The sequence below is a fragment of the Xiphophorus maculatus genome, chromosome 17 (genome assembly GCF_002775205.1).
Source record: "Xiphophorus maculatus strain JP 163 A chromosome 17, X_maculatus-5.0-male, whole genome shotgun sequence".
Lineage (NCBI taxonomy): Eukaryota > Metazoa > Chordata > Actinopteri > Cyprinodontiformes > Poeciliidae > Xiphophorus > Xiphophorus maculatus.
This window is the reverse complement of record NC_036459.1, coordinates 5,475,718-5,503,363: the sequence shown is the minus strand read 5'-3', so window position 1 is coordinate 5,503,363 and position 27,646 is coordinate 5,475,718. Positions and strand designations below refer to the sequence as shown.

Below are 27,646 nucleotides of genomic sequence, written 5' to 3'. Positions count from 1 at the left end.
ATTGTTAACTATTACATCATAAATATACCATATATGATGCAGTTTTTTTCCCATTTCTCTCTTTAATGACACACTTCCACCCCTCCTAGATGAATTAGATGGATCGGTTCATTTCTGCAGCAGGTAGAGATAAGAGAGAACCAGCAGGACACTGACCAGCCAATCGGATGTTCTCCTGACTGAGAAAGTGGGATAATATCTCATCTCTGCGGTAAGTTGGGTTTTTAAAGCTCTTCATAACCTCTTAAAACATCCTGATGAAAAATGAATCAAACCTACTTTAGACAACTGAGAATCAACAACCAGACAGTCAAGACATAATATGTTAGATATCACTGTTTTAATTCTTTTAAATTTAGGTGGGTTTCCTTTTTTTAAAAAGAAAAAAAGGAAAACTAGAAAGAAAATGTATTTATAATAAAGCAGATGTTGAGTTTCTCTAATAAATGAAACCTGGACTCTGAAAACACTGATATAAAAGTCTTATAAAAACACAAGACATTTATTACGTTTTATTGTTACAGGAGCAATGAAGAAATATTTTAGTAAACAATTATATGGTTTCATTTCAACGGTTAAGTTTTAATGTTTTAAAACTTTCCTCTGACAACTCCTGATAGTTTTTTATGTTTTCTAAACTCTAGATAAGTGTTTAGAAACACTAACATGTTGTGCATATGTGTAACTACTGTATGTAGTTGTAAATAATTGTCTCAGAGCTGAATCCTCTTTGGTTCTGATTGGTCCATTCAGAGAGAAACCAGCCGCTGAGCTGCAGTAGCGTCAAGGTCCAGTTCTCCCAGTGCAGTAGTTCAATCAGCCACTAGAGGGCGCCGGACGTCTCCAGCTCCTCGTGGTTCTTCTTCAGCTGATTTTCTGCAGGTTTTCTGCTTTCTTGGGTTGATAAACAAGAAGTCTGAGGATGGCAGCTTCACCTTCATCGTCCTCCTCTTCCTCAGCTGCAGCATCAGTGATCCTAGAGGTCCAGTTCATCTCCTGCTGATGCTTCCAGTTCTTCTGGGTTTCTGCTGCTCAGCTTCTGATCTGCTTCACTGACAGCTTCAGCTTTTCTGTCTGGACCAACAGATGATTGATTTGCTGCTGGAAACGGTGATGGTGCCGCAGATCCTGCAGGGGGCGCTCTGGGGCCTCAGTGTTCAGGTCGGTTACAGTCACATCTCCCAGACTCCTGAATCTATTGGTTCCTTCCTGAAATGATTTCCTGCAATAAATGTTTTCAAAACCTGAAAAAGTGAAAAAAAATCCAATATTGGCAACAAGATAATTTACAGTACAGAACATTTCGTGGAAAGATATTTAATTTCCATAAGTCCATTCAAAAAGTCAAACTTTAATGGATTCCAGATTCAGGACCCACAACTTAAGATAATTGCAAGTATTTGTTTATTTTTACATAATTTGGGCTGTCAGGAGAATTAAATGCAAAGGTTACAGCGCTACTACAATTTCTTTTTTCATTTCCACAACAGTATGCATATTGACAGTTTTGACATGTATACTTTAGATTAATTAAATGTAAAAATTACGATATACACTGCTAGAAAAATTATAGTATATTCTTGTAATTGCCACAGCAGTATGCATATTGAACATTTTTGAACTGTATACTTCATAATTATTGAATGCAAAAACTACGGTATGCATTGCTAGAAAAATTACGGTATGTTTCTGTAATTGTCACAACAGTATGCATTCTTAACAGCTACTAACTGTATTATTTAAGAAAGATGAGTGCAAAAACTACAGTATGTACTACTAGAAAAATTACAGCATATTACTGTTAAAAGTATTACAAGATTTGTTTTAACAGCAGGGCAATGTAAATTTTCTGACAAAAAACAGTAAAAATTAAATTTTTTCCTATTTATCTTATTTACGGTAATTACTTGTTAAAGAAACAGTCTAAAACTGATTTCTAATTTACGGTTTTAAATTTTCATGGTTTACTTTATTTAACTGTAAAATTTACAGATATTTTTTACAGTGTATAAACATTTGCACCTTCATGACTGCATGACACCTGTAAATCAAAAGCTCTGTAACAGTAAAACTCTTCTACATAAATAACATGAGGTCCGTCTCTTGTACACAAAACTTGAAAAGCACTGAAATGCTCATTCAGACACACTGTTTGCAGAGCAAATGTAACAAACAGTAACATGTCATCTTTCACAACAACATTGTAGATCTTATGGAAAACTGGCGTTTCACAAAAAACTTCTTAACAAACAACTAAATCTGCACGATACATATTTCCATGATGTTTGGCCCATTTAACATTTAATACCTTGGTGTTGATTGGCAACTGAAGAGTCTCTGCTATCTCACAGCCCCCGTCCAGTGCATTTAAAGGCACCATTTTACCTGGTCCAATGGTCAGTCTCTTGGGGTCAAATGTATGCCAGCTGAAAGCAATGTGACTTTGATGCTTTAATGCCAGGGCTTTTGTAACATTTTTGAAACTTTTCAACTGTTTTTTTAAAGAAATTGTGTTTAGCTTCGTATCACATGCACCAACTAGCATTGGGCCTGTTTTGAGAATACATGTAGGATAATGCACCATGAAATGCATTATCCTACATAAGCATCACTAAGATGAAACAGGTCTTCCCTAACTCTTTGAAAACGTCAATATGATATAGATTTTCACTGGCATCTGTTTATAAAATGTTTATCCCAGTTTGTTATGTGCTAACCACAATGGTCTTAATCCTGCTTTATCCGCCTGTATGTATTAAAATGAGAGTGTGTGAGCAACACATGCAGATGTGCATACACACAATATATAATACATACAAATGATTTACTTGAACAGTATTTTAAAATTAAAATCTTTAATCCAGACAAATCAGATTGTACAAAAATATGCAACTAGACATTTAACAGAAACACACACACACTTTAGTTTGGTTCTGCAGTTTATTTGTCGATTGTTTTAAATCTGAACATCTATATTGTAATTATAATGCACTGGACGTCAACAGAAATGTTGTTTAAAACCAATAGTATCATAATTTTATACTTGATATTTAATGTTTATTATGTGATAAATTAGATTATTGGATATTTTAAAATATTTATTGGCTTCAAATGGGACGTTACTCTAAAAAGCTTTCTTCAACAAATTAACTTATTTATTTGACAGACTTATCATCCACATAGACTGACCAAAAGTTGAGTGAGGTTATTGGTACTCTATAAGATATTCCGGGTATATTTGATTTGGATCAAATATAATAAATATTGTGGGATGATTGGCATCATTCACACAACTGTCAAATGCGTTTTCATCATCTGGCTTAAGTAAATCCTGTTGTCCAGGTTTAAATTTCCCTATCATCACCCGAGCAAGAAATATGCTTTTAGTGTTTCCATCATGTGTGCTGTTGGTACTGTATTTCTCTGCAAATGATGCATGGATGGCAAAATATATACCTGTAAAGAGAAAAAGAACAACACGATTCAGACAGGTTTTATATTATAATTACACAAACATGATTCGTGGCAGTGGCTGTCTTACCATTACCAAATGTTCTTCCGTTCGTTTTAGGTTTCCTTAAATCAAAGTTATACTTGCAAATGCTGTCCACGTTTTTAGTGTCAGTCCCGTGGAAAAGGCGCCTTTCAGGAATATCTTGGACACTTTTAATTTTCATAAGCTGTTTCTTCTTCCTGAAGAATGCAGAGAGTGACAATCGGTTTAAAAAAAAAAAATAAAATCACAGACGAGGAATTATTAATCACCAACTCTCTATATAAAAGCTATTTCTTACCGGCAGTATATTTCCCAGAGTTCCAGATTCTGTATTCTGCTTATTGATACGATGGATTTGGATAGGAGACCATCACGGATCACATAATCTGCCACAGTCTGATACTCTGAGGTGAGCTCACTCAGTCGGATCAGCTTAAAAACACGACACACATACATACAGTAAGTTGAAGAGGGTTTTTTTCCCCCTGAATTTCTTCCCATTTTGTCCTATTCCCACTAAAAACTTTAGTTTAATGGGGATGTGATAGACCAAACAAGAGAAAGGAAAAGGGTAAATATGTAAGTACGGCATTAATCAGAAGAGCAGCCAAGAAAACCTTTGGTAACCCTGGAGGAGCTGCAGAGATAGACAGCTTAGGTGGGGAATCTGTTGACATGACAACCAGTTATTGTACTCTCGACAAATCTGGCCTTCATGGGAGAGTAGCAAGAACAAAGTTATGATTGAAAGAAGCCATAAGTCATTTTTAAAGTCTTTTTTGTGTGTGTGTTAGTCTATTGCATAAAATTAGAATAAATAAAATTCACAGAGTTTAGTGGCTGCTATATACAAAAATGTGAAAAAGTTCAGCAGGAGTACTAAATACTTACTAAGTGAGTATATGAAGGTGTTGAGCAGAAACAAAAGCACGTTTCCCCCCCCCATCAGGTACCTACTAAACGGTAAAACATTTATTTTACTACAGATCATAAAATACCCGAAAGAAAGGTTTTCCAAATGTTCTATCCACCTAAAAAAAACAACTGGATTTAAAATGAAGTAACCACATCTCACTTGCTGAACTTCATGCAAAACTCTGTAACCCGCAGAGGTAACTACAAACAATGGACGTTTTTGGGAATGTCACGGCTCATATAAATACTTTTTGTGGCAAAACAGAAAAAAAAATACAATTTTCCAGCTAGACCTGAAATGTCCTACATTCTGAATCAGAATCATGAACAAATTGAAAGCCATTCATGCAAATAACCTACATCAAGTCACACTGTTTTGTTGCTAAATGTCCATAACCACTCAAAAGTTGTTTAGCACTGATGTAAACAGCTGCCATCTTATTTCGGTTGCCATGTGTAGTTACAGTTTTCCAATAAAGCAAGAAAAAGGGATGCCATGTTCTTTAAATTCTTTGAAATAAAACAGATTTTCTTTTTTTTTTCTGATTTAGAGATAATGTGCAGGAAAACGCTTTAATGTCAGGAAGCTATTTATTTTCCTTTTTTCCTCACCTGATAAGGAGCTGTAGGATCAAAGTTCTCCCAGAAAACAGGCGATCCACAGAAACAGGAACAGCTACAGGAAAACATGAGCAAAGACGCAGCTGCAATGGTTTCACTTTCACTTTGTAAGAAATCAAACTGAACTCACGGCGCTGTGGTAAACGAGAGGCGCTGGCAATACTACACCTTTTCTCAAGATTAAAGTTTCGTTGGATTCGCCTTTGTTTTCCTGTGGTGAGGTCGGTCTGCAACATCACTGCACAGAAACACACATTTCAGATGACTCCAGCTGGAAATAAATCAAAACTGTGAAAATGAGTGTTCACACACACCTGAAAAATCAATCTTGCTTCTGAAGTTCAACGTATTTATGTTAATAATGGATTTCGAGTCTCTCAAATAATATTGTTCGATGTCCTGACTCCTAATGGACTTGCTGGGATCATCCTGGAGAATGAAAACAAAAGAGCAAAGTGTCAATCATGATCACACATACACAAAATTATAAAAATCTAAAGAACAGATGAAGGTTTACCTCAATTCTGTGCCACCTCCCACAGTCTTCCAAATAATACCAACTCCACGGAGTGTCGGATGTGTCCATATTTTTTTCTTCATCTAGAGCCCACATTGTGCTTATGAACTAAAGCTGAATAAAAAAGTGGACTTGCTCTACCTGTCTCTCTGTCACTCATGACTATTTAATTTGGCTTTTGAGTTTCTGTTTCCTGAACTAAACCACTCCCACTGAGGTAGGCCGGCTGTTCTACACCGAAGACTCCCAGTTAATTGTGTGAAGCAGAGTTCCTATTCAGTTTGGAAAAGTTTATGCCAGGTCTAAATAAATAGAACAAGACAATATGAGTATTTCCAGGCATTGTTTCTCATCTTATCCCGGCACTAAAAACTTCACCCTGCTCTTCCTCTTCCTGGTTTTCTGATGCTTAAACTAACATGCACAGGGAGTTCTAGACAAAAACCTGGCTTGACTAGTTGTTTAATCTGTTAAAGACTGGACTTTGTAAATGACAAACAGGCAGTGATTCTGGTCCCTGTTGTCCTGTTTGATAAGCTGCAGACTGTAAAGTATTTGATTCTGTGCTTCAAAATTTATTATGCTGTGCAACATACACACAGAAAACATACAGTTGTCAATAAATTCGACTCATACACTCAAAGCTATCAGTTATGAACTACAGCAACAGCTTTTTAACAGAAGTCAAAATGGTCCTTTCTTATACCAGCTGGTAATAGATACAGTCATCCAAATGACACAGCAAAAGCAATATTACATTATTAAGCAACATTACTTATTACAGTACATCCTGTGCATTCTAAAAGTATTTGTTCTGGTTACACTTTTTCACATTGTGTTACCGCCACAAACTTTTATGTAATTTATAGGAATTTTATTTGATAGAGCGACGCTAAGCAGTGTTTAATTGTGAAGGGAAAAGAAATAAAACATGCTGGTTAGTTTTTCTGGAAAGTGTGGCATGTGTTTTTACTTTCCCCATTTTTAGTTTGAAACTCATAAACAAAGCTGTCAGGAGTCACTGACAGATGTTTTTTTTAATATTATAATAATATAAATGAAGGCCTCTACTACAGATGTTATCTTTATGATCTATGTTAATGGGATAACATAACACTACAACTGACTGAAGTTCAATATAATTATACATAAACACTCAAGCACTCAAATTTACCTTGGTTTAGAAAACACAGATAGTCAAATTTGTACTTTACAGAGCAAATGTTGCACTAAAGTAATGCTGTGGCAAGGTATATTCAAATAAAGAAACAATGTTCACCTTTTATGATCTTTTCTACTTGGAAAAAGCACTTTCAGCTCATCTTAGTAAGAACACCATATTATCCCACCGGTCACAATTGTGACCGATCATAGAACACACTTTTTCATATATTTTTCCACTATTTTTAAAATTATTTCCCCTGGATTAGTTCAAAGGGCTATCAATGACATCTGATTTTAATATTTTTATGTCTGGGAAAAGTTTGGGTTCAAATGGGTTAGTAGTTAATTTATATTATTGAACAAAAAAATATCTTAAGGACCAAGGAACACAGCAGCCAAATTAGAGATAAAGCTACAGAGAGGTTTGAAAATGAGTTAGGTTAGAACATTTCCTAAGCTTTGAACATCTATCATTCAAAAAATTGAAGTGATATCGCATAATTGCAAACTTATGAATCATTTATGAAATATCAAGAAGAAAGCTATAAAAAATATATCAAGCCAGCAAACATGTACAAAGTGCTTGTACTGTTTGGCCAATATGCAAAGCACCGCAAGGAGGGAAAAAAAAAAAAAAAAACACATCGCTGTTCAGTCTAAACACACCTTTTCAACAGTGGAAGCTTTCCTTTAGCAGGGACTATACAGCTGATGTGAAGATAATCTGGAAGAAAACTTTTAGTAGCGGCAAAAAATTTCATACTCGGACGAAGATCCATAAGAGGACACAACATACAGCCAGAGATGGATAGTTTTACTATTTATAACAGCCCAGTCAAATTCCGGAACCAAATTCAACTGGGAAATTGTGGTCAGACTATTTTAATCTCTAGCTGTGTAAATATAGTAGAGGCTTACCCAAAAGACTTGCCACTTTAATTTCAGCAAACTACAAAGTTGTGAGTCAAGAAGGTGAGTACTAATGCATGCCACACTTCTCAGATTTCTATTTCTTAAATTTTGACACTATCACATAAAATCCCAATAAAACACATTACAATGGGGAAAAGTTTAAGGCATACAGATACTTTCACAAAGCACGTTATGTTCCGGCGACATTTTTAATGGGATAAATGTACTCCAGGTGCAAAAGGTGACTTGTTTTCCTCAGGTACAGCTGTTGATGATCACACACTTATAGGACTGCATTTCTAATGTGACGCTCATCTGGTTTCCAACAGACATGAACTAGGCTGCAACAACTCTTAGTAACAAAATAAAAATGTAAGTTCAGTCGCCAAAACTTCTAAAGATACACTTGGGAGCTACAGACAAACATATCATCACAAGTTTGTGTCGCAGTGACACAGTTAGGAGTAAAACCTTTCACAGAAAGGGTAAAAAGTGCACTGATGCATGGTTTAAATAACAGAGGTAGAAGCTTATTATGAGAAGAATTCGTCAAAAGCTCACACTTAAATAATAACAGTGACAGTAAGAGAGGTGCTTTGGATGTTATGCCAACATGACTCATGGTGCGCTAAAGGTTTTAGGTGAAGTGTTACAAAGAATTTCCTCAGACACTTCAAGTGGATTTCCTAGCCTAACATCCTAACCCATGCTCTTTTAATGGAGGTTTGGGCCAAATGCTTGAAATTTGGATACAGCCTGGCGATGAGCCAAACTCCCATCAAACTAGAACTTAATAGTGGTAGTAATCCAAAGTCTATGTTTATAATTTTGAGCTGCAAATTAGGAAAAATGCTCATTTTTTTAATTTAATTAATTAAATTCTTTGTAAGGATATGCTGTAAAATCACTCCTTCCCTGGAAAAAGAACAATCATAAATCACCATAAAAGCCACACACTGTCATGACATTAATGCCAATAGGACTGTATGTAAACTACTGCTAACAAATGCAGGCACTCACAGTCCTTCGTTGTAACAAACTAACACCACATGGGACCACAACATATTTTTGGTATAATAAATTGGCATATGTATGGCACTGTGGATTAAAAATAAGACGAGGGGTCAGAGTTGGAACATTGCCTTAAATCTCCAAACTGAAGCCACTGTGTAACAAGCGAAATGACATATAGTACAAAACACAGCACACGTAAGAATTTTTAACTTTTTAACAAAGTGTGCAGAATGCCACCATTGTTTTTCCCACCTTTTAAACATTTCCAAAGGCACTTAAAAAAAAAATAAAAAATCCAATGCTCCAGTTACTCACTGGAAGTGACGGGGTATTTTTCTTCTCCCATTTCCACAAATCAAATCTGTTCATCAACTCTTTCCTCATCAATAGAACTCGATCAGATACTCTGGGTAGATCTGATTGCTGTCAAATATAACGTATATCTTTGGGTTGGCCATATCATCCACGCAGCTGTCGTAGAAGTTGGTGAAGCTAGCATCCTTGGAGGGCGGCCTGCAGTACATGGGATGACCGACCGTGTATTCGCCAACAAGCACTCTGGCGAGGAACATGGTTTTATAGGGCGGCTCGTTGGCAAATATAGGCGGAGCGAGTCCGTGCCTCTGCAAGGTGGTGTTGTGTTTCCCGGTTGTGTGGCAGAATTTACTGGAATATTTGGCGTCTCGGGCGAAGTAGCTCCCTGCAGGAAGGAGAATTAAACGAGATTTTAAAAATCAAACAAATAACGAAACCGGTGCGTTTCAGCGTCAGTCCAAAGGGATTGTACCTTTGCCATAAACATCACCATGACTCCCTGTCAGACGCCAGTCAAAGTTAAACGTACAAATAGCTTGTATGTTGCTGTGTCCTGTTCCATGAAACAGCATTCGCTCTTCAATATCCAGAGTTCGCTTGACTTTTCGCAATTGTGTTTTCTTCCTTAGGGGAGAAACACAACACAGAGCATAATAATGGATTTACAGGTATGAAAGATTTTATTGAACTCGGTTAGTTTGACTCGTATTCATCAGCACACACAAACTTTTCCTGCACGAAATCCAAATCTGTTGCTGATTCTAAAACTGTCTTGCTGCTTTTGTTTGTCCCCAAATTGTCTGACGTGTCGCTGTCTTTAAATTCATTTAGCCAGCATATAAAAAAACAATAATAGTCACAGTCACAGCCGAATCGTCTGCTCACAAAAGAAAACACGGCGGAATCAGTTCAAAACAACTGTATTTGGGCTTTATTCACGTTACCTGCAGAAGAACTCCCACAAGTCCAAGTTCTGGATCCTCTGGATGGATTTTATTGGATGATCCATCGTCCTATCGTACAGCCTGGCTACTTCCTTAAACTCATATGTGTCTCTACCAAGCTGGATAAGCTGCAGAAAAACAAACAAAAAATTTAAATACACATTGTAATTATGATTACATTGTATTATTATTATTGCTTGTTCTTCGGCATCAACAAGTGTCATTAAGTGTTTGTGAAAATCAATCATGAAAACCATTAAATTTTTTTTTACAGAGGTTATCTTTTTTGGACCTAAAAATTTGTTTTATTATTTGAAGCATCTTGCATTGTGGGGGTTTCAATTTGCATTGAATTCAACATATTTATATATGTATATGCTGTATATGTCTTACCTGATAGGACTCGTCTGTATTGATTCGCTCCCAATGACATGGCACAGGCAAGGCCAGATTATCACAAATAAACCTGAAAGAACAAATCAAGGACAGACAGTTTTTAGCTTAAAAAGAATGAGACATTACACAAAAGGATAATTCCTCATCTAGTTTTTTTTTTTACATACTGTGTGTCACAAATTCCTTCAAACTCCTAGATTCTATCTTTTTGAAGGACCACACTCAAGGGAGGGTATTATGTATTTCCCAGGCACGTAATGTGATTTTATAGCACAGCCAGGCACCTATGCTTCAGTTGTACTGGAAAGACTATATTTATCAAAAACAACTTTCAAAGCAATGTATCTTAGCCAAATGGTATGCCTTGAAATCAGCCTCCGTCTCTTTAAGAACCCCATACACCATGTCATCACAACGATGCTTCTTCATGCGAAACTCAGGTGAGGACTAAAGGTCCAATGCAGAGTTTTAGGTAAATAGGAGGCGCATTGTATGAGCAGGCATTTAGAGATAGAGATAAGAGATAAATCTTTATTGTCATTGTCACAAGAACAACGAAATTTAAAAGGTGCCATCAGTCAGTGCATATGCTTAAAAACAAAAAATAACTGTCTCACAATTCACACACAATGTAAGAATTAACAAATAACTGGTAAAAAAAAACAAAAAAAAAACTAATAAATAAGAACAGCCACATTCTCACATACAGTACAGACCAAAAGTTTGGACACACCTTTCTAATTCAATGGGTTTTCTTCATTTTCATGACTATTTATAAGGCAAGAAATCCCACTTATTAACCTGACAGGACACAGCTATGAAGGGAAAACCATTTCAGGTGACGACCTCTTGAAGCTCATCAAGAAAATGCAGAGTGTGTGCAAAGCAGTAATCACAGCAAAAGGTTGCTACTTTGAAGAAACTAGAATATAAGGGGTATTTTCAGTTGTTTTACACGTTTTTGTTTAGTGCATATTTCCACATGTTATTCATAGTTTTGATGCCTTCAGTGTGAATCTACAATTTCAATAGTCATGAAAATAAAGGAAACTCATTGAATTAAAAGGTGTGTCCAAACTTTTGGTCTGTACTGTACATCATTCTTGATGATTAATGGTTGTTTTTGATTGCATTTAGTTTTGTTATTGCTATCGGGTAAAAACTGTCTCTGAGACGGTTGGTTCTTGTTCTGGTTGCTCTGTATCTTCTGCCTGAAGGCAGCAGTGTAAACAGAGAATGTCCGAGGTGAGAAGTGTCCTTTGTGATGTGTTGTGCTTTTCTTAGACAGCGGTCGCTGTGCAGGTCCTCCAGTGAGGGGAGAGGGCAGCCAATGATTTTTTGGGCTGTATTCACAACCCTTTGGAGAGCTTTCCTTTGAGCCTTTGGGCCTTTTTTATCAGCTCGAAGGTGTTCATGTTCCATATGAGGCCCTGCTCAATTTAGGCAACTAAAACGGCTACAACATGAGATTCTAAGATTTCTCAAACATGCATAAATCAGTGAAAACAACAGTTTGGTGGGTATAATCTTGATGACTTATAAACATGGTATAAAGCTGAAGAAGTCAATTTTATATATTTTCTTTACATATTAAATCTTACCGAAAGCCAGTGGTAGAGTGTAGGGAGCGTTTAATTGGCCTCTGTTTTCCTGTTGTCACGTTAATTTGTCGCATAACTGGGGAGGAAAAAAAAAAGATTTCAGCACTAAAGAAGCTGCGATTTATGAAAATACACAAACAGTTAAATATGAACCACTTCTTAGATTACTCATCTTTATTGGTAGCCTTTTAAAATATCTCAGCTTACCCGAGAAGTCCAGTCTATAGGTGTATTTGGCTGTGTAGAACTCCATGACCCCTCGCTGGTTCCTGTTATAGCACTGCTCAATCTGAGCGCTGGTCACTGAGCAGGCTGCACTGGGATCAATCTGACAGAGACATCAAGACAGAACAGAGCACACCTGAACCAATCAGATGATCAACTGGAAGGAAAGAAATTACACATCCTTGGCATCAAAAGGGAATTTCACTGAAGGGTTGACTTACAGTGCATTGCAAATATATACATACTTCTAACTTTTTTCCCTCCCTTTGTCATGCTATGACCTATAATCTGGTCAGATGAGACAAAGAAAGTAATTATTTGGACAAAATTCAAAGTGTGATAAAAAACTAAATGTGTATGCAGTATTCAGGGGGTGAAGCACAGAGTAGCACATCTGGCTTTGTTTTTTTTTTTTTTTTTCAAAATGGTAAATGAAGCTAATCAGAGGGAAGGGGAAGACGGATGGAGGATAATACTGGAAGAAAATGTGTCAACAGCTGCTGGCACCAGGACAGCAACATATGATCAGAGTATGAACAGAATGGTTTACAACAGCCTAGTCAAAGTCCAGATAGGGGTTGTCCTTTGAATGCCATTCAAATTTAAGCTTGTTTTAATATCAATAAAATGTTCAGCCTCAAGAAGGGGAAAGCTGGTACAGACAGCCCAAAACAATTACAGCTGTAATAGAAGTGGAAAGTCAATAACGTACAAAAGCATGCCACACTTTTCAGGTTTCTATTTGTAAGAAAAACAAAAAATAAAAACAAAGAAGAAATTAATTTGATCGCTTTTGTTCCACTTCACAGCTATGTATAACTTTGTGTTGGTCTACCTAAAAATCATACAGTTAGGTTTGTGCCTGTAATGTAAATAAAAAATATTAAAGTTTAAGGATGAAGTGGCATTTTTAAAAAAATTATTTAGGTTTACCTGGATACATAAAAAAATTCATATGGAAATTAGATATTTTTAAGTATTAGAAATGCCAATACTTTTACCACGCACTCTATTCTCTTTTGTGGAAACTATTCTTATACTACATTATTAGTCAATTTTTTACAGATAAGTCGTGGTTATTATTGATTTATAAAAATAATTGAACTTTAATAAATTTTTTTTTACCTTTTTGTGCAAACCAAAAACTATGCCCAGCAAATGTAACTATTTGCGAGCTTAAATACAATTAAAAATAAAAGTTTCTCCCATTAGCTTTCGATGCATTTAATCTCGCACAATCTGACTCTAAATAAACTTTTTTTTTCTAGCAAAACACTTGTGCAGTTTGATTCAATAAATGCATTAAAACGCATTTAAATCGGATCAATTCTGAACTACCTCAAACATGTGCCAGACTCCGCATTCGGCCAAGTAGAACCAGCACCAGTTTGGCTCTGAGGTGTCCATCTCCTCAATCTCAGTGGACTCCTCGTCTGAAGATCTGATGGCTAACATTGCTAAATCTGAAATTAACACAAGCAAACAACAAAATTACGGGGAAATAACGTGTGACACAAGGAGGAATGAAACGGACTGTGCGCTCATTTAATTTGTCAGACGAACCTAATGTCGACGGGCTGTGTTTAAGTCACTGTCGTGAGAGTATCCCATGCTGTAAACAAACTCAAACAGAAAAATGCCATGTCGAGCTAACTCTCCTTAGCGGCTGCCGCATCCGCTTTCTCTGAGCTCTGCGGAAGTTTCGCCAGATTTCAGTTTGTATTTAACTAGGCCTGTCTTCTCGAAATGTAATACCTTCATAAATAATGAATAAGGAGGATGAAGAATCAAAGAGACGGCACGAACGTGGACGAGTAAATATCATTTTCCTTCTGGAAACCGTTGTTTACTTTTATTTCCGGAAACGTAACGCAGACGTCAGCGCGAGAGTCAAATAAGGGGAAGGAAGGCGTGTTTGGGGAAACTAAACCCGGAGTTTGTCCTGCCAGGTACGCCATCAGAAGAGGGGAAAGGGGTTATGTGAGAAATATTTAATTCGTTTCACAGTTTATCGTATTTTAGTTTTTTATCTTTATTTTTAAAACGGGAAAGTATTAAAAATAATTCTAGCCTGGCTCATCCTAATTGGCGTTTTTCCAGCAGGTTCCTGTTCTGTAACTTCAAAAACACACATGAAACATCTCAATTCCAGTCCTCAGGCCCCCCTGCTCTGCATGTTTTAGATGTGCCTCTATTCCAGAACAGCTGATTCAAATGATTGCATGACCATCAAGTGCTGCAGAAACCTGTTGATCACCCATAGATTCAATCCAATCCTAAAACATGCAGGGCAGGGGGGCCTGAGGACCGGAATTGAGAAACACTGATGTTGCTTCAGCGACATAATATTGTCTTTCGTCATGCAGGAAGACTTATATGATTTGGGAATTTTAGTCACTATTGTAAACATTTCAGCAATTAGAAGTACTATTAGAACTTAATGTAACTTAATCCATCTTCTGTGGGACAGCCTCGCTATGTCCCGTTGGACACGCCCCTTGTATAATAAGACTTGTCTTCAAACTTTGCTCAGATAAACCAGAAGGATTTCATCTTTGATGCCTACAAGAATCACACTGGTAAGAAAAAACTACATGGAAAGTTTGTTTTTGACTAATTGAAAAATTTGTGGCATATTGACATTACTAGCTGTTTTGGTGAAAAATTATTATTCCATTTTTTAAAGATAGGAGAAATCTGTTCTGCTTAAGATATTTATAAAAAATTTTCTTGTTTTTGCATTCCAATCAGTTCTTTCATATATGCATGTGTAAAAGCTGGATGTGATACAACATATGTTTCGTTTAATTTTTTCTTTGCCTGTAGGAGGATTATGACAGAAGAAAGGGACAAATGGGGCTCTGCTGAAGAGCACAGGCGGGACAAACAGGATCCTGAGGAGGGGGTTCAGCCCAGGGGAAAATGGGCCAACAATATGGAGTTTATTCTCTCCATGGCTGGAGAAATAATTGGCCTTGGAAATGTTTGGCGCTTTCCCTATCTGTGCTATAAGAATGGAGGAGGTAAGGGAGGTTGTGTTTGTGAAAGATGTCCCATAATGAGAAAGGATTAAACAATTTCCTGAAAATAATCCAATTTCCTCATGAGAGTTTGTGATTCCAGGGGTCTTTCTCATCCCCTACTGTGTTTTCCTGTTCTGCTGTGGCATCCCTGTGTTTTTTCTGGAGACTGCGTTGGGCCAGTACACCAGTGAGGGCGGGGTGACCGCCTGGAGGAAAATATGTCCCATGTTTGAGGGTAAAAAACAGACATACAGAAGAAGTGATCCACCTTTGACAATAGCTGCTTTGTGCTATCACTCTCAATCTTTTTTTTTTTTTTTGATTACCATAGAGCGATACAATGAGATACAGAGCCTGGCAAGGGAGCTAATATCCTTTGAACTTTTGCACATTGCAACCACAGAGTTCATGTTTTTTTGTTGGCATTTTACCAGCTCAAAGAAGCGAATCATTTTGAAGTGGAAGGGAAAATGTGGTGTTCTTGTAAGATGAGAACAAAATTGAACTTTTTGGCCTACATCTAAACCTCTGAGACTGCACACAGCCATTAATATATTATGTCTCCGTGAAACACAATGGTGGCCAGATGATGCTGTTGGGAAACTTTACTTCAGCAGGTGCAGAAAAGCTGGTTGGAGTTGAGGTGGGAACTAAAAAACATTGTGAGCTTGTTATAGGTTACAAAAGGCTTGAATGTGAGATATAGCTGGGTATTTTTTTCCAAATAAAAACCTGAAAAGTTTGACTTGAATTTATACCCTCCATTCTGTAGAAAAAAATATTCCTTGCAGCATAACGACGCCGCCGCATGTTTCACTAGCTTTGTGGGTGCTTTATTTAGTGGGATGCATTAAAACGAACGCCACACTTTTATGATTTGTCTCTCTTATTGTTGTGCCGCTTTTGTTGCTTTATCAAATAAAGCCTCAATGAATTTCATTTTAGTTTGTGTTTTGAACTTGACAAATTGCAGCACGATGTGAGCAGGCATTTCGTTGGCAGTGATTAATATTGGTAGTTTATTATTCATAACTAGTGCCAACATGTAATCATCTTTAAATGCAGAGCAAATAGTCATAACCCTTGCGAAATCAGAACAGCATTCTCAAGATCAAACTGTATTCCAAAGAAGAAAAAAAAACCACCCACTTACCATGTGAAAAATTTACTTTCCCTGCAGGTTTGGGGATTGCGTCCCAGGTGATTGTGATCTATTTGAACATCTATTACATTGTGGTTTTGGCTTGGGCTATCTTCTACCTAATAAACTCTTTCAATATCCCCCTGCCTTGGTCTTCATGTGCAAACTCCTGGAACACTGGTAAGGAAATAATAAGTGATGCCTCTTTAAACACATGTGTATTCACTTAGTAGAAAAGGACATGTTCTCCCAAATCTTTTTTTCTCACACATGAAGTAACCTCTCCTTTTTTCTTTTCTTTTCTTTTCTTTTTTTAATAACATTTACTTAACAGATTTTTGCTTTAGTCGACCGGGCTTGTTTGCCAACCCTGAGCTTTTTGATAAAGATTACAACTGGTCGTTTCTGCACAACATCTCCTCAAATGGCTACGAAGACAACTTCGGTAACTTGTAAGTTGCATCTTTATGCTCCCTCAAGTTTTTGTAAGTGACACAAAAACTGGAGAGTGAAATCAAAGACTGACAATGGTGAGATTTATGATGTGTTGGAACATGAGGGACACACCCATCCTTTTCTGTTTTGAGTATGGGAAATCATTTTTGATAAGTCTCCAAGTTGGGATTACAAATTTGAAACACTATATTTGAAGGGCTTGCAAGGAATAGTCTGATAGTTCTAGAAAGAAGGTGCAATTACTGGTAAGCACAAGATAAAAACAAGTATTGCAGTTAAATGACAAAAGTTTCTTCAGTCAGTTTGAACCTTCATTATCTTTGTAAGGGAATATTGCTGATGCATGAATTGAACAAATAAACCAACTCCTGCATTCCTGAAAAAAATAGTTATTTTTTTGATTGGTTGGTTTAGAAGTATTCCCTTCTCACTGCACTACAAAAACACCATAACAATATAGTTTAGCCAGAACTATCTTGTTTTACAAATATAGTTCTGGCTATAGAACTATATAACCAGATCTATACTATATACTATAGAACTTCTAAAGTCTCTTCAACATTAGAAGGAGATCTTCTGGATAACACGAATATTGAAGCACAAATCTTCCATGATGTTTGCTATTGAGGTAACAGGAAGGCCTAAGGAACTGGTTTTAATTAGTCAGCAGAGAATTTAAAAAAAGGAATGGCCTTACTGTTGCAAAGGCCTAAATCTTTTGAGCCACAATTCAAATTTGGTTTGATTAAATGTGGTTTGCTATTCTTAATATTCATGTTTTTTTTGTTTTGTTTTGGTTTTTCCAGCAGTGAAACTTTTTTGAAATACAGCTCCCCAGAGGAGGAGTTCTGGGAGTAAGTAACAAACCTAAACGCACTTCATCTCCAAACTGCATGAATGTTTTCCCACTTTCCCGCAGCTTTGTACTCATTCAGCAATGATAGTGACTTGTACCAATAAATCAAAATGTTCAGTCACTGTCACGAGACTCTGAACATTGCTCTCCTCAACAGTCTTGATAGATTGTTCTGTTCACTCAAATAGCATTGGCACTGACAAAGCTCCAGGCGTCAACAGTGGCAGCTAGCAGTAACGTGATCTAAATGCTCAGTGCATATTGATTTTCTTGTACTCAATAAAAAAAGTATGCAGTGTTCTGGGAACAAGAATGGTTGAAAAAGGTCTCCGTGCATGAAATAATTTGTCATTATTGGACATTTGGGGAAATTCAGAGAATTAAAGTGTAATATATTTGATAGTCTGCATCTTGAAAACATATATTAGTCATGGCACCATGTGGTTTCAAACTGCTCAACTGCAACTGGTGGTTGATTTTGGCTAGAGCATTAAGATTTTGTGAAATGACCGAAATGTCATGGTTGAGGCAGAGGGCAGCAAGTAAATGATGAAAACTTACTAAAAAATAATGAACTAAAACTTACAAAAAATAAATAAATCACAGGAACACAGGGAGCCAGAGCAGAACAAAAACAGAAACCAGCAACAAAAAACCAGCTGAGTGTCAACGAGGAAATAACAGAATATAATAGGAGGAACCAGCAAGGAGAGGGAAGATGAAAGGTGTAGAAGTACTGGGAGAGTGAATACTGGAACAAAGGATGTGGGCTAAATAGTTAACGGGTTGCTATCATTGTGTTGCGTAATGCTTTTCTTCAACAAAATAACTAGTTACAATAAAAGTTTGTTGGTCATAAACTCACCACTTGTCCCCAACTGATTCACACATTTGAAGCATGAGAAAATCACTGCCGTTTCGTAATCGACGTGTTGAACTGCCGTTGACATCCCTCAGCAACAGCTCTTAATTCTTTCCTCAAACCATGAGGTCAGTTTGATGCTCAGAGTGCAGCATTAGAATGCAAATCCAACAGGAGGCGAAACAAAGTCATCCAAAGTCAACAAAGAAACCGAGCCACTTGCATTCCTTAGCAACAGCAAGAGACTCTTGTTAATTTTTTAGCTCGCAACTTTGATTAACTGTTGTTTGCTTTTCATTTTGTTATTATTTTTAAAAAACTTCGAAACACGATCATCTCCTGATTTGTTGTATTGGAAAATCCTTTAGCTGTGATGGAAAAAATATGTTGTTTTGTTTTTTTCAAGCCCCTGTGAGTTTACGGCACAAAGTAAAGTATTCCACAACAAATCTGATATAATTTATACAGCAGTATTCACAAGGAGAGCTAGTTTTAGTCATGAAATAAATAAGTGGAAACATCAAAAAGACAAAAAGCTTTTTTGACCTTGACAAACTCACTGACATCTACATTGTTTTTTTTTTTTCTTTGCTCTGTTTATGATTAAATAATTGACTGAGTTTTTCTTTTCTGCACAGAAACCGTGTGTTGAGAATGTCACATGACAATGGTTTGGGTAATGTGCACTGGGAGCTGGCTCTGTGTCTCCTGTTTGCGTGGGTGATATGTTACTTCTGCATCTGGAAGGGAATCAAAACCACTGGAAAGGCAAGCGACTTCATTTGGATTTAATTCAGAACGTTGCATCAAGGTGTCAAAGTACGCAGCAGCTCTCTATAACCTCTCCTCTTACTAATTCTTCTTTAATTTATTTATCTTTCTGTCATAGAACTAGATTCCTCATAATTTGCAGTCGTTTTATATGAAGCATCTCTTTCGTCAGATCTAATGCCTCCATGCTCTTCAAGTTGAAAGTGAGTTAAAGATCCCTGTTAATCCAAAGTCTGAGATCTAAGGTCTGTTTTTTAAATAAAAAAAACAACAACAAAAACCCCATTAAACGCACAAATTTAAAAATAAAACCAAAATTAAACATTTAAAATAAAACTGATTATGATGAATGATTTTGGTCATCATTTACAAGAAATGATGAATGGTACAATTCTTATATTATCAACATTGGAGATTTTCGCACAAATTCCACTTCGGTTCTTTTTCACATTCATTGTTTGTTTTTGCATATTACCCACTTGAAGTGCTGGCTGCCAAAAACAAAGAGCCTCAATGTGTTATAACAAAGACATTTTCGCCAGTAACATCTCATGAAAAAAGCTTTAATATTCTACTACAGTTCAGCCTGAGGGCACAACGGCAAGAGAAAGAACATGCTGTCAGAGGCTTTCTGCAAAGTTCATATGTTGTCCTCAGGAAGCGATGCTTTAAAACAATTGATATTTTCCACCTCTATAACTTTGGCTAAAGAGTCATCTTGTTTTCTAACCAGCTGACTATTCTCCCGCATGAGCAGATAGTAAACATGTATTTATACATACCAATTTGCCTACTTGCTTTAATAAACTGGTAATATCCTTTTTTTCACAGGTTGTGTACTTCACTGCTACATTCCCATACCTGATGCTGTTCATCCTGTTTATCCGTGGAGTGACACTCCCAGGAGCAGGAGACGGCCTCAAGTATTACCTCAAACCTGACTTCAGCAAGCTCACTGATCCTGATGTAAGGAATGACTCTTGTAAATTGCTGCTTTTTTCTTCCTTTCTTTCTTTCTTTTTTTAAATTCTTTTACAATGCTTGTTTTTCTCTGAAGCAAAATTCCAAACAGAAATTTCAAGATGCACAGCAATCCCACGCTCTGCGCTGAAGCACAGTCCTGTTCTGTTCCGAACACACACATCCCTTTGTTGGATTAAACTCTGTTTAACAGGATAACTCAACATCTTGTTATCCTGTAACACCCACTACTTTCTTTTTCTTTTTTTTGTTTTTTTGCTGACTCTCGTTTCCTGTTCTGAGACTCGGTCAGAAGATGGAAAGCGAATCCAGCATCCTCTTCACTATGAGGTTTGCAGAGACATAAACATTCTGGAGTAAAAAAAAAAGAGTTTTACTTTGGGAGTTCAGACACGTGGTTTGAGGCTTAGCCCAGCATTCCCCTTAAAATGGATAAATGTTTAATCCATTTTACAACTTGACCCTCAGCTTGACAGGCCAAACTATTGCCAAAAACTTAGATATTTCAGCTATTCAAACAAAAGTGGTATTTGTATAGCTTGATAAAATGCAGTAAATTACTTTAGGTGATTATTTAATTGTATTTTTGATGACTTAAAGCTAATGGAATCCCAAAGTACATTATCTTAGAAAATTAGACTGGAAGACGAATTTGTAATCCAGAAATGTCAGTTGTAGCATTAAACCAGTTGTGTACTGAACCCCAACACATGTAAATGTCTCGTTCAGCACAAGGGCACAACTACTCGTCATGTATTCACCAATGTGGGTGTTCATCAAAGTAACACAATAGGAACACTCAATAGGAATCAATGACTGAAGAAGGAAGTCCCTGACTACAAAAAAACCCCACCTATTTTGCACCAAGATAATACTGACAAGTCTAATCATGGAAAACACCTTTAAAAGCTACATGTATGTCTTTTTGGGCTAATGGTCAAATTTGGGGGGAAAAAAACTGCAAGTGCATTAAGACTGTAGGCAAAAGTTCTGTGTAATTGAGCACATTTACGCAATGCCAGATGTTCACAAAAACCAGACTGGTCTTCTGAGCCTCACTTTATCATACAAGCATGTGTTTTTGCTTGAACTGCCTTTTGTTCTGGCCTGTATCTGTCGTGTTCTGAATGTGAGAATGTGTGTCTTGTCACTGTGCCTGTGTGAATCTGTAACGAAGGGAAGCAGAAAGCATTTGGTCTGGGGTTGCGTTTGAAAGTATGACAGCTGATGCTTTGTGCAGCAGCAAATTTGAGGATCTTTAGCTACAGATTTAGACTCCCATTTTGACCCTAAGGCAAGGAAATCACTAAGCCCAATGTGAAGGCTTAAGAAAGGGTCTGTACATTGCTTTGGAAACTCGCCAGTTCCATGGTTTGATGTTCAAGAGCTTTGGAACTGTCAATATTAACCAGATGCTGGCAGAGAAAACAGATGGCCATGTAAATAAACCCAACACAACACAAAGTAGTTCAGTGCTGTGTTGAAATACATCGACTTTGTGGTTGTAATGTCACAAAAGTTTAAACTGTACATGGCTTTTAAACATGTTTCGTTATTACTGCAAATTAATGTCAACACGTAGCCCCTAAAAATGTTTAAACTAATCCTCCCACCGTCTCCAGGTGTGGCGTGATGCAGGGACGCAGGTCTTCTTTTCCTACGCTGTGTGTCAAGGAGTCCTGACGGCTCTGGGAAGCTACAACAAGTACAACAATAACTGTTACAAGTCAGTGTTGTCACACCCAAACATCGCTTTACATTCATGCACTGTAACGTCGCTCGCCTAACTTCTGGTTGTGTTTCAGGGATTGCTTGGTGCTGTGTTGTCTGAATAGCGCAACTAGTATCTTTGCTGGCTTCGCCATCTTTTCCATAATTGGATTCATGGCTCACGACCTCAACATTCCCATAAGCAACGTTACAGCCAGCGGTGAGCCGACTGCCCCTCTCCCACACCATCTGTTACTCTTCTTCCCAACACTTTACTGGCAGTGTGTTTATCATAAATTAAGCAATAGTTGAATTCCTCAGCAGTGGCAGTAAGCAATGATCTCCACAAGATGGCACCCTATGCTTAAATTACATTTTAAAGACTTTTTTTTTTTTTTTTTAACAGATTAAAATTTGCTCCCCTGCAGGTCCAGGTTTGGCCTTCATCGTCTATCCCAGGGCTCTGTCGTTGCTTCCCGGTTCACCTTTCTGGGCCGTGCTCTTCTTCCTGATGATTCTCTTCCTGGGTCTTGACAGTCAGGTACTGCATTCATTGGAGTCGTGCGCTAGCTACAGGCCACCCACATCATCACTGTTAATAAGCATGTGAATACAATGTTCGCCTCACAGTTTGTGTGTGTGGAGAGCCTGGCCACAGCCATCACAGACCTGTTCCCAAGCCGTCTGAGAAGACCAGGCGCCAGGGAGATCCTGGTCCTGGTCATTGCAGTTACTTGCTTCCTGTTGGGGCTGCCATTTGTTACAGAGGTGAGCTGAATGCTAAATATCAGCACTATTTATCCAATACGTTTTCTTTTCCCCTAATTGAGAGGGACGAAGGTGATGTAGGAAGGCCAATGGATGACTATTGAGGTGTTCGTTTGTAACATCTCCCCTGTTTTTAATGACTGGACTCCATTTTCAGGGAGGGATAGGTCTGTTCCGTATTGTTGACACCTTTGGTCCTAGTGGAACCAGCCTCCTCCTCATTGCTTGTGCAGAGACCCTTGTTGTTTCCTGGATTTATGGTAAGTCCCTGGCTGGCAACATTCCATAATGATCGATTAATTTGCACAGTAATGACAATGAATTACAGATGCTCTTTGTCCTTATCCATATTAACTTGTTCAATGAAAAACTTATGTAGTTGCATGAATTAAAATGTATCCTACCTATCAGTCATGACAAAAAAAAAAAAAACACAAACAAAAAAAAAACATTTGTCATCTGAGGGCAATGAGATGAAAGGTTTAAGATATTTTTTTAGAAGTTTCACAAAAGATTTTTGTGTTTGAAATTTAAAATCAGAGCATTTATTTTAATCACCTCGTTTCTTTGCAAGCTGTGCATGAGATTCTAACAGCATGTGTACTTTGAGATAAAACCCCCTAGTTTTATTGCACTGCAGTAGATTTAGAGCAAAAATACATGGTATGTTTTAATAGCTTCTCTTCAAAACTAGTAGCCCACCTGCTGGTAGTATTCATCGTTTTGAAACAGCATTACCTTAGACTGAACTTTAGTGCATTTTTTAGGTTCCATTTTTCGACTATTAGTGTTTTTGCCAACATAAATCTTTCCAAGCAAACTTTTTCCTTCCTTTTTAACCAAGTCCACTGTCTTTGCCTTGTTATTTAACACTTGGCAAGTCCTTAATAGCAGGGTGCTGGACTTGGATTTTAATTTGTGCATCCTTGAGCTATTTTTAAATTTTTGTACTGTAACTAACTATCCCGTCTGACAGAACAAGACGTCCAGAAAAGGACCAGGAAAACAAAGTAATAAAATGTCTCACTAATTTATTATACAGGTTAATATAATAAATTATATTTAATAATACTTTATTAAACATTATGTCTTTTTGACCAGCTCCCATAGGTTTATTATCAGCAGTTGTCCTAGCTCAATGGATTTAGACTGGTCCTAGTTTCTTCAACTGTCAGTGCTCAAATAATCTGTTTATTTAAATGTCTTTCTATAAGGAATCTAGTGCTATGCATGAGCTGATATATACCTCTTCTAAAAATCTCATTCTGCAAACCTAGAGTGCGGCGTTTTATTTCCAAAATAACTTCCTTCATGGAAACTGCAAACTGATGAAATCGATCAGATTCTGCAGCGGCTTTCTTCTCCCAGTTTGAGATATTTGGCCACTTGATTTATCCCTTCCAGTCCTACACTTTTTCTTAGAGATATTCTCTCATCTAAATCTAAACAAAACCCCTCGGTTTCCTTCACTGCAGAGATGTAAAGACGTCTCGGGGTTGATTACTGTATCACTTATCGAGTGGCGACTTTGTGTGCTGTCAACAAACAATCTGCGGATGTTGCTCCATTCAGACGGTCTCTAATATCAGTTCCCCTCCTGTTTCTCTCTATGGTAGCTTGAAGCGAGCAGCTCTTAGGTCACATTCCCATTTTCTCATTTGCACGATTTCTCGGGAAGTCGTTTTTTTCCTCATTTTGGGTGGCAATTCGCTGTAAATTACGTGGACGTGCATTTTAATGTCCTATAAATCCAGTCCATAATTACACTGTAGTGTTTGCTGTTTTTTTTATATACATATATTCTCAGTACCATGTTTAAAATCAATAATGTTTGAAGGTGGAAAGATATTCCTTTCATTATCCACTTATCACTTTTTAGGCGCGGATCGTTTCTATGACAACATTGAGGATATGATTGGGTACAGACCGTCCCCTGTTCTAAAGTACTGCTGGATGTTTGTGACCCCACTCATTTGTGTGGTGAGTTTTCCTTTATGTGTGCATTCCTAGTTTTGCGTCATATTGCACTCTTTTTCCACCTTACATTATTTTTGAATGGATTTTAATTTCCATCTCATGTTTTGCATTTTGTTTTTAATACCACAAAATAGTCATGTAAAACTTAAACTTTACTGAGTATGTTATAAAGGTAGTTTTATTTTGTAACATGGGATTAATAACTATTAAAGGTTCTGTGAACTAGACTCCATAATTGTCAGTAAAAACAAAAAAATAATTCTGGAGATGCACCAATTAGAATTTTATGGTCAATTTCTGGTATAAAGTTTTGAAATATCGATACTATTTTTAGTACATTTTAAAATGCCCACAGGAACTATAATGTAGGAAGATATAAGAACATCATTTAAAAATATTTTTTAGCAGAAGTTGTGAGTGAGCAGTTGGTTTAAAACAGGTTTTATAATTACTTCTAAAATAAAGACAACATGACTCTCAACTTGATATTTTTTACACTCGATTTTGGTAATTTAGTTTTAAAATGCTTCTCTTCTACATTCCTTTTGCATCTGGTTGTGCTACAGTCCACACCCTAACTTAACTTTTGTTGTTTTTCTCAAATCCGAGGTTACAATGCTGTATAACTTGTCAAAAGACAGCCCACTGAGCGTGCACGATGAACTGTTTGGATCATCGGCTTCTACAATAGCTGTTCTACTAATTGCCACTCCACTGATATGCATTCTTGCGTATATTTTCATCACTCTGTGCAGGGTGAGTAAATGCAAACCCCGTTTGATTAAGGTTAGGTTGTACCGAAAGGGTCGAAAGTTGGATTTCGAAAGGTTGTATCATCACAAAACATCTTTACACAACAATTCAATGACATTTCCCTTCCCACTGTAAGGATCCAAACAACATGACCACACCATCTAAAGACCTGCGACAGGTTTTCCCCGATAAGCCGGTTCTGACGATGTGTAACCTGGTCATCTTTCAAGCACAACGGGAGCCAAACAGGAATCTGGAGGAAACAAACATGAAGACGGCGGAGGAATTGACAAAGTTTGGCATTAAGTGATGATAATAAGTCTGTATTTCATAATAAAATATTGCCAATATTTTATTAATGTGCAAACATTTGAGGGAGACTTGTCTGTTATCTAAATGAAACATTTACCTTATGTTTATATCCCATTGGCTTTACTCCTACAAGCCTGCATAAATTAACTAAAAAGTGTTTTATGACATTTATTATATACAATTAAAGGGCATATATAATAATTCTCACAATGTTTCCTAGTCAAGTGAATTCAATCTGACTAGTTATATTAATCTGCAATGTTCTGGTGAGCTGTTCAGCATGTATCCCGACCCTCACCCAAATTAAAATTTATGAAACTTTTGATTTTTTCTTTTTTGGTAAAACCCAAAAAGAGGATTTCTGACTATTTTATCCATCATCTCAACGTTCGATTGAGACAGGTGTGAAGACCACAATATGTGGATTAGACTTGGACTGAGATGTTCTACTATGATTAGAGTGCACAGTGCCAAATTTACCATTTGGAACTGTTACCCCTAAATTTAGGTAGAACTTCAGAGCATAACGCATTCCATCACGAGGTTCTGGGAGTTTTTAGCCAAATCGAATATAGCATCATGTGGAGTGGAGTACTAAAGTGGTACAACGGCCAGAGTGTTAAGTTCCCATTCCGTCCAAAATTAATAACTGGACAACAAACTGATCCAACAAAGAGTATTGGAACCAGAAGGGAGAAAAATACTGTGGAAACGGGACTAATAGAACAACAAAAAAAAAAAAAAAAAAAAAAAACAGGTGTGAGACTAACAAGCAGAGTGGGAGCAGCTTAGTGAGGAAACCAGCAAATTAAGTCCATGAAATGGAATTAAGAGCGAAACAGGAAGTTAACACAAAGACCAGAAACTTGGCAATCTCCATACAGAACACAACTTAACATAAGAGAGCTTCATAAACAACAAATATATGACCAACGAGCCATTAATTACATCCAGTTTTTATGGAGAAGGGCTGCATCTGCTGCATCTAAGAACTGCAGGATGTTTGTCCTGAAGGGCTGGACTTGGGGATTGTTTGTCTGGACATTTGGAGAATACAGGAAATTGACTTCTGAAGTAGAACGCAGTCAGTAGTGGTTTATGCACACACACATACATATATACACAAGCATTTGTACATAACTGTGAAAACCCATACTTTGTTGAGGACGCTTTAAGTTTTAGCTTTCACATTTCATTTGTTCACATATCATCAGGAAAAAGTTGATCCTGAAGTTAAGTTCGTCTGTCTGTGTTTTCACAAATTTGCATTTTTTAGTTTGCAGAAATGTTACAAAGGATCTCATTGTACAAGAGTATCATTTAGGCAAGTGCAACCATGATATTATTGCACCCATCTATTATTTTTATAGATTTCCCACCAAATAGATTTATTCATTATTTAGTTAAACCGTGCAGTAAAATGTTGCAGGTAACGGTCAAAAAGTTTTCAAATTTATCCTGGTGTCTTTTGTTTTACCTCATAAAACACAGCATTTTAACAGCGCGTGCAAACTGCTCAGTCACTCTGTGTTGCCGTTCGTGTTTACATTAATGTAGATAATTGTAATTAACTTTATAAACTCTATTAAAAGAATCAATAAGTCCAATATCCTGTTGCTGCATTTCTCTGCTTCTGTGCTCATTGATTCCTGACAACACAGGATTAATAAATAGAACCAGTGTATCCCCTCCTGCAAGTCCATTCCTTTCACACACGCACTTCTATTCTGTTGTATGGATTCATTTTGGTATAAACGAGGATCCTGAAATTTACTTTGATTATTTTGCAAAACGGTAAAAAAAAAAAAAAACTCTGACTTTTGAAGATGAACCTATTCCAAGGTAATACCGGACGCAGCCATCTGTGTGATCCGAACCGGCGTTCAATTAACAGATAATTCCGCTCCACTGTCTTC

The 27,646-nt window shown here is 37.1% G+C and overlaps 3 protein-coding genes across 4 annotated transcripts; 1 reads left to right on the top strand and 2 right to left on the bottom strand.

The window, feature by feature from the left end:
• Nucleotides 1-498: 498 nt before the first annotated feature.
• Nucleotides 499-5,775, bottom strand: LOC102220017 (poly [ADP-ribose] polymerase 11-like). The gene is made up of 7 exons (XM_005807434.3): nucleotides 5,550-5,775; nucleotides 5,347-5,461; nucleotides 5,201-5,270; nucleotides 5,024-5,087; nucleotides 3,795-3,928; nucleotides 3,542-3,693; nucleotides 499-3,456 (listed from the first exon to the last, which is right to left on the bottom strand). The coding sequence occupies exons 1-7, from the start codon at nucleotides 5,643-5,645 to the stop codon at nucleotides 3,206-3,208; spliced, it is 882 nt and encodes a 293-aa protein (XP_005807491.2). The 5' UTR covers nucleotides 5,646-5,775; the 3' UTR covers nucleotides 499-3,205.
• Nucleotides 5,776-6,103: 328 nt separating this feature from the next.
• On the bottom strand, nucleotides 6,104-13,974 carry LOC102219757 (poly [ADP-ribose] polymerase 11-like). The gene is made up of 8 exons (XM_005807433.2): nucleotides 13,684-13,974; nucleotides 13,459-13,583; nucleotides 12,103-12,223; nucleotides 11,896-11,971; nucleotides 10,292-10,364; nucleotides 9,899-10,026; nucleotides 9,427-9,578; nucleotides 6,104-9,339 (listed from the first exon to the last, which is right to left on the bottom strand). Exons 2-8 carry the CDS (start codon nucleotides 13,573-13,575, stop codon nucleotides 9,023-9,025), a joined length of 984 nt encoding a protein of 327 aa, XP_005807490.1. The 5' UTR covers nucleotides 13,576-13,583; nucleotides 13,684-13,974; the 3' UTR covers nucleotides 6,104-9,022.
• Nucleotides 13,975-14,606: 632 nt separating this feature from the next.
• Nucleotides 14,607-26,484, top strand: LOC102219506 (sodium- and chloride-dependent GABA transporter 2-like). 2 transcript variants are annotated; one of them, XM_023350426.1, is made up of 16 exons: nucleotides 14,607-14,699; nucleotides 14,947-15,143; nucleotides 15,244-15,378; nucleotides 16,324-16,464; nucleotides 16,619-16,736; nucleotides 17,547-17,594; nucleotides 19,097-19,226; nucleotides 20,061-20,195; nucleotides 21,833-21,936; nucleotides 22,016-22,140; nucleotides 22,349-22,461; nucleotides 22,551-22,688; nucleotides 22,846-22,948; nucleotides 24,568-24,668; nucleotides 25,275-25,421; nucleotides 25,555-26,484. In XM_023350426.1, exons 2-16 carry the CDS (start codon nucleotides 14,954-14,956, stop codon nucleotides 25,726-25,728), a joined length of 1,902 nt encoding a protein of 633 aa, XP_023206194.1. In that variant the 5' UTR covers nucleotides 14,607-14,699; nucleotides 14,947-14,953; the 3' UTR covers nucleotides 25,729-26,484. The 2 variants fall into 2 exon arrangements, with proteins under 2 accessions (XP_023206194.1, XP_023206193.1); XM_023350425.1 differs by lacking the exon at nucleotides 15,244-15,378.
• The last annotated feature ends 1,162 nt before the right edge of the window (nucleotides 26,485-27,646 follow it).

What these genes read in the sequence shown, in the direction of transcription:
- LOC102220017 (XM_005807434.3), bottom strand. Translation starts at nt 5,645, where the DNA reads ATGTGGGCTCTAGATGAAGAAAAAAATATGGACACATCCGACACTCCG. An exon ending in AAGCAAGATTGATTTTTCAG is followed by an intron (nt 5,271 to 5,346) that starts GTGTGTGTGAAC and finishes GTTTCTGTGCAG; the next exon opens with TGATGTTGCAGACCGACCTC. An exon ending in AACTTTAATCTTGAGAAAAG is followed by an intron (nt 5,088 to 5,200) that starts GTGTAGTATTGC and finishes GTTTTCCTGTAG; the next exon opens with CTGTTCCTGTTTCTGTGGAT.
- LOC102219757 (XM_005807433.2), bottom strand. Translation starts at nt 13,575, where the DNA reads ATGTTAGCCATCAGATCTTCAGACGAGGAGTCCACTGAGATTGAGGAG. An exon ending in CACTCTACCACTGGCTTTCG is followed by an intron (nt 10,365 to 11,895) that starts GTAAGATTTAAT and finishes TTGTTCTTTCAG; the next exon opens with GTTTATTTGTGATAATCTGG. An exon ending in TGGTGATGTTTATGGCAAAG is followed by an intron (nt 9,340 to 9,426) that starts GTACAATCCCTT and finishes TCCTTCCTGCAG; the next exon opens with GGAGCTACTTCGCCCGAGAC.
- LOC102219506 (XM_023350426.1), top strand. Translation starts at nt 14,954, where the DNA reads ATGACAGAAGAAAGGGACAAATGGGGCTCTGCTGAAGAGCACAGGCGG. An exon ending in GAAGACAACTTCGGTAACTT is followed by an intron (nt 16,737 to 17,546) that starts GTAAGTTGCATC and finishes TGGTTTTTCCAG; the next exon opens with CAGTGAAACTTTTTTGAAAT. An exon ending in GAATCAAAACCACTGGAAAG is followed by an intron (nt 19,227 to 20,060) that starts GCAAGCGACTTC and finishes TTTTTTTCACAG; the next exon opens with GTTGTGTACTTCACTGCTAC.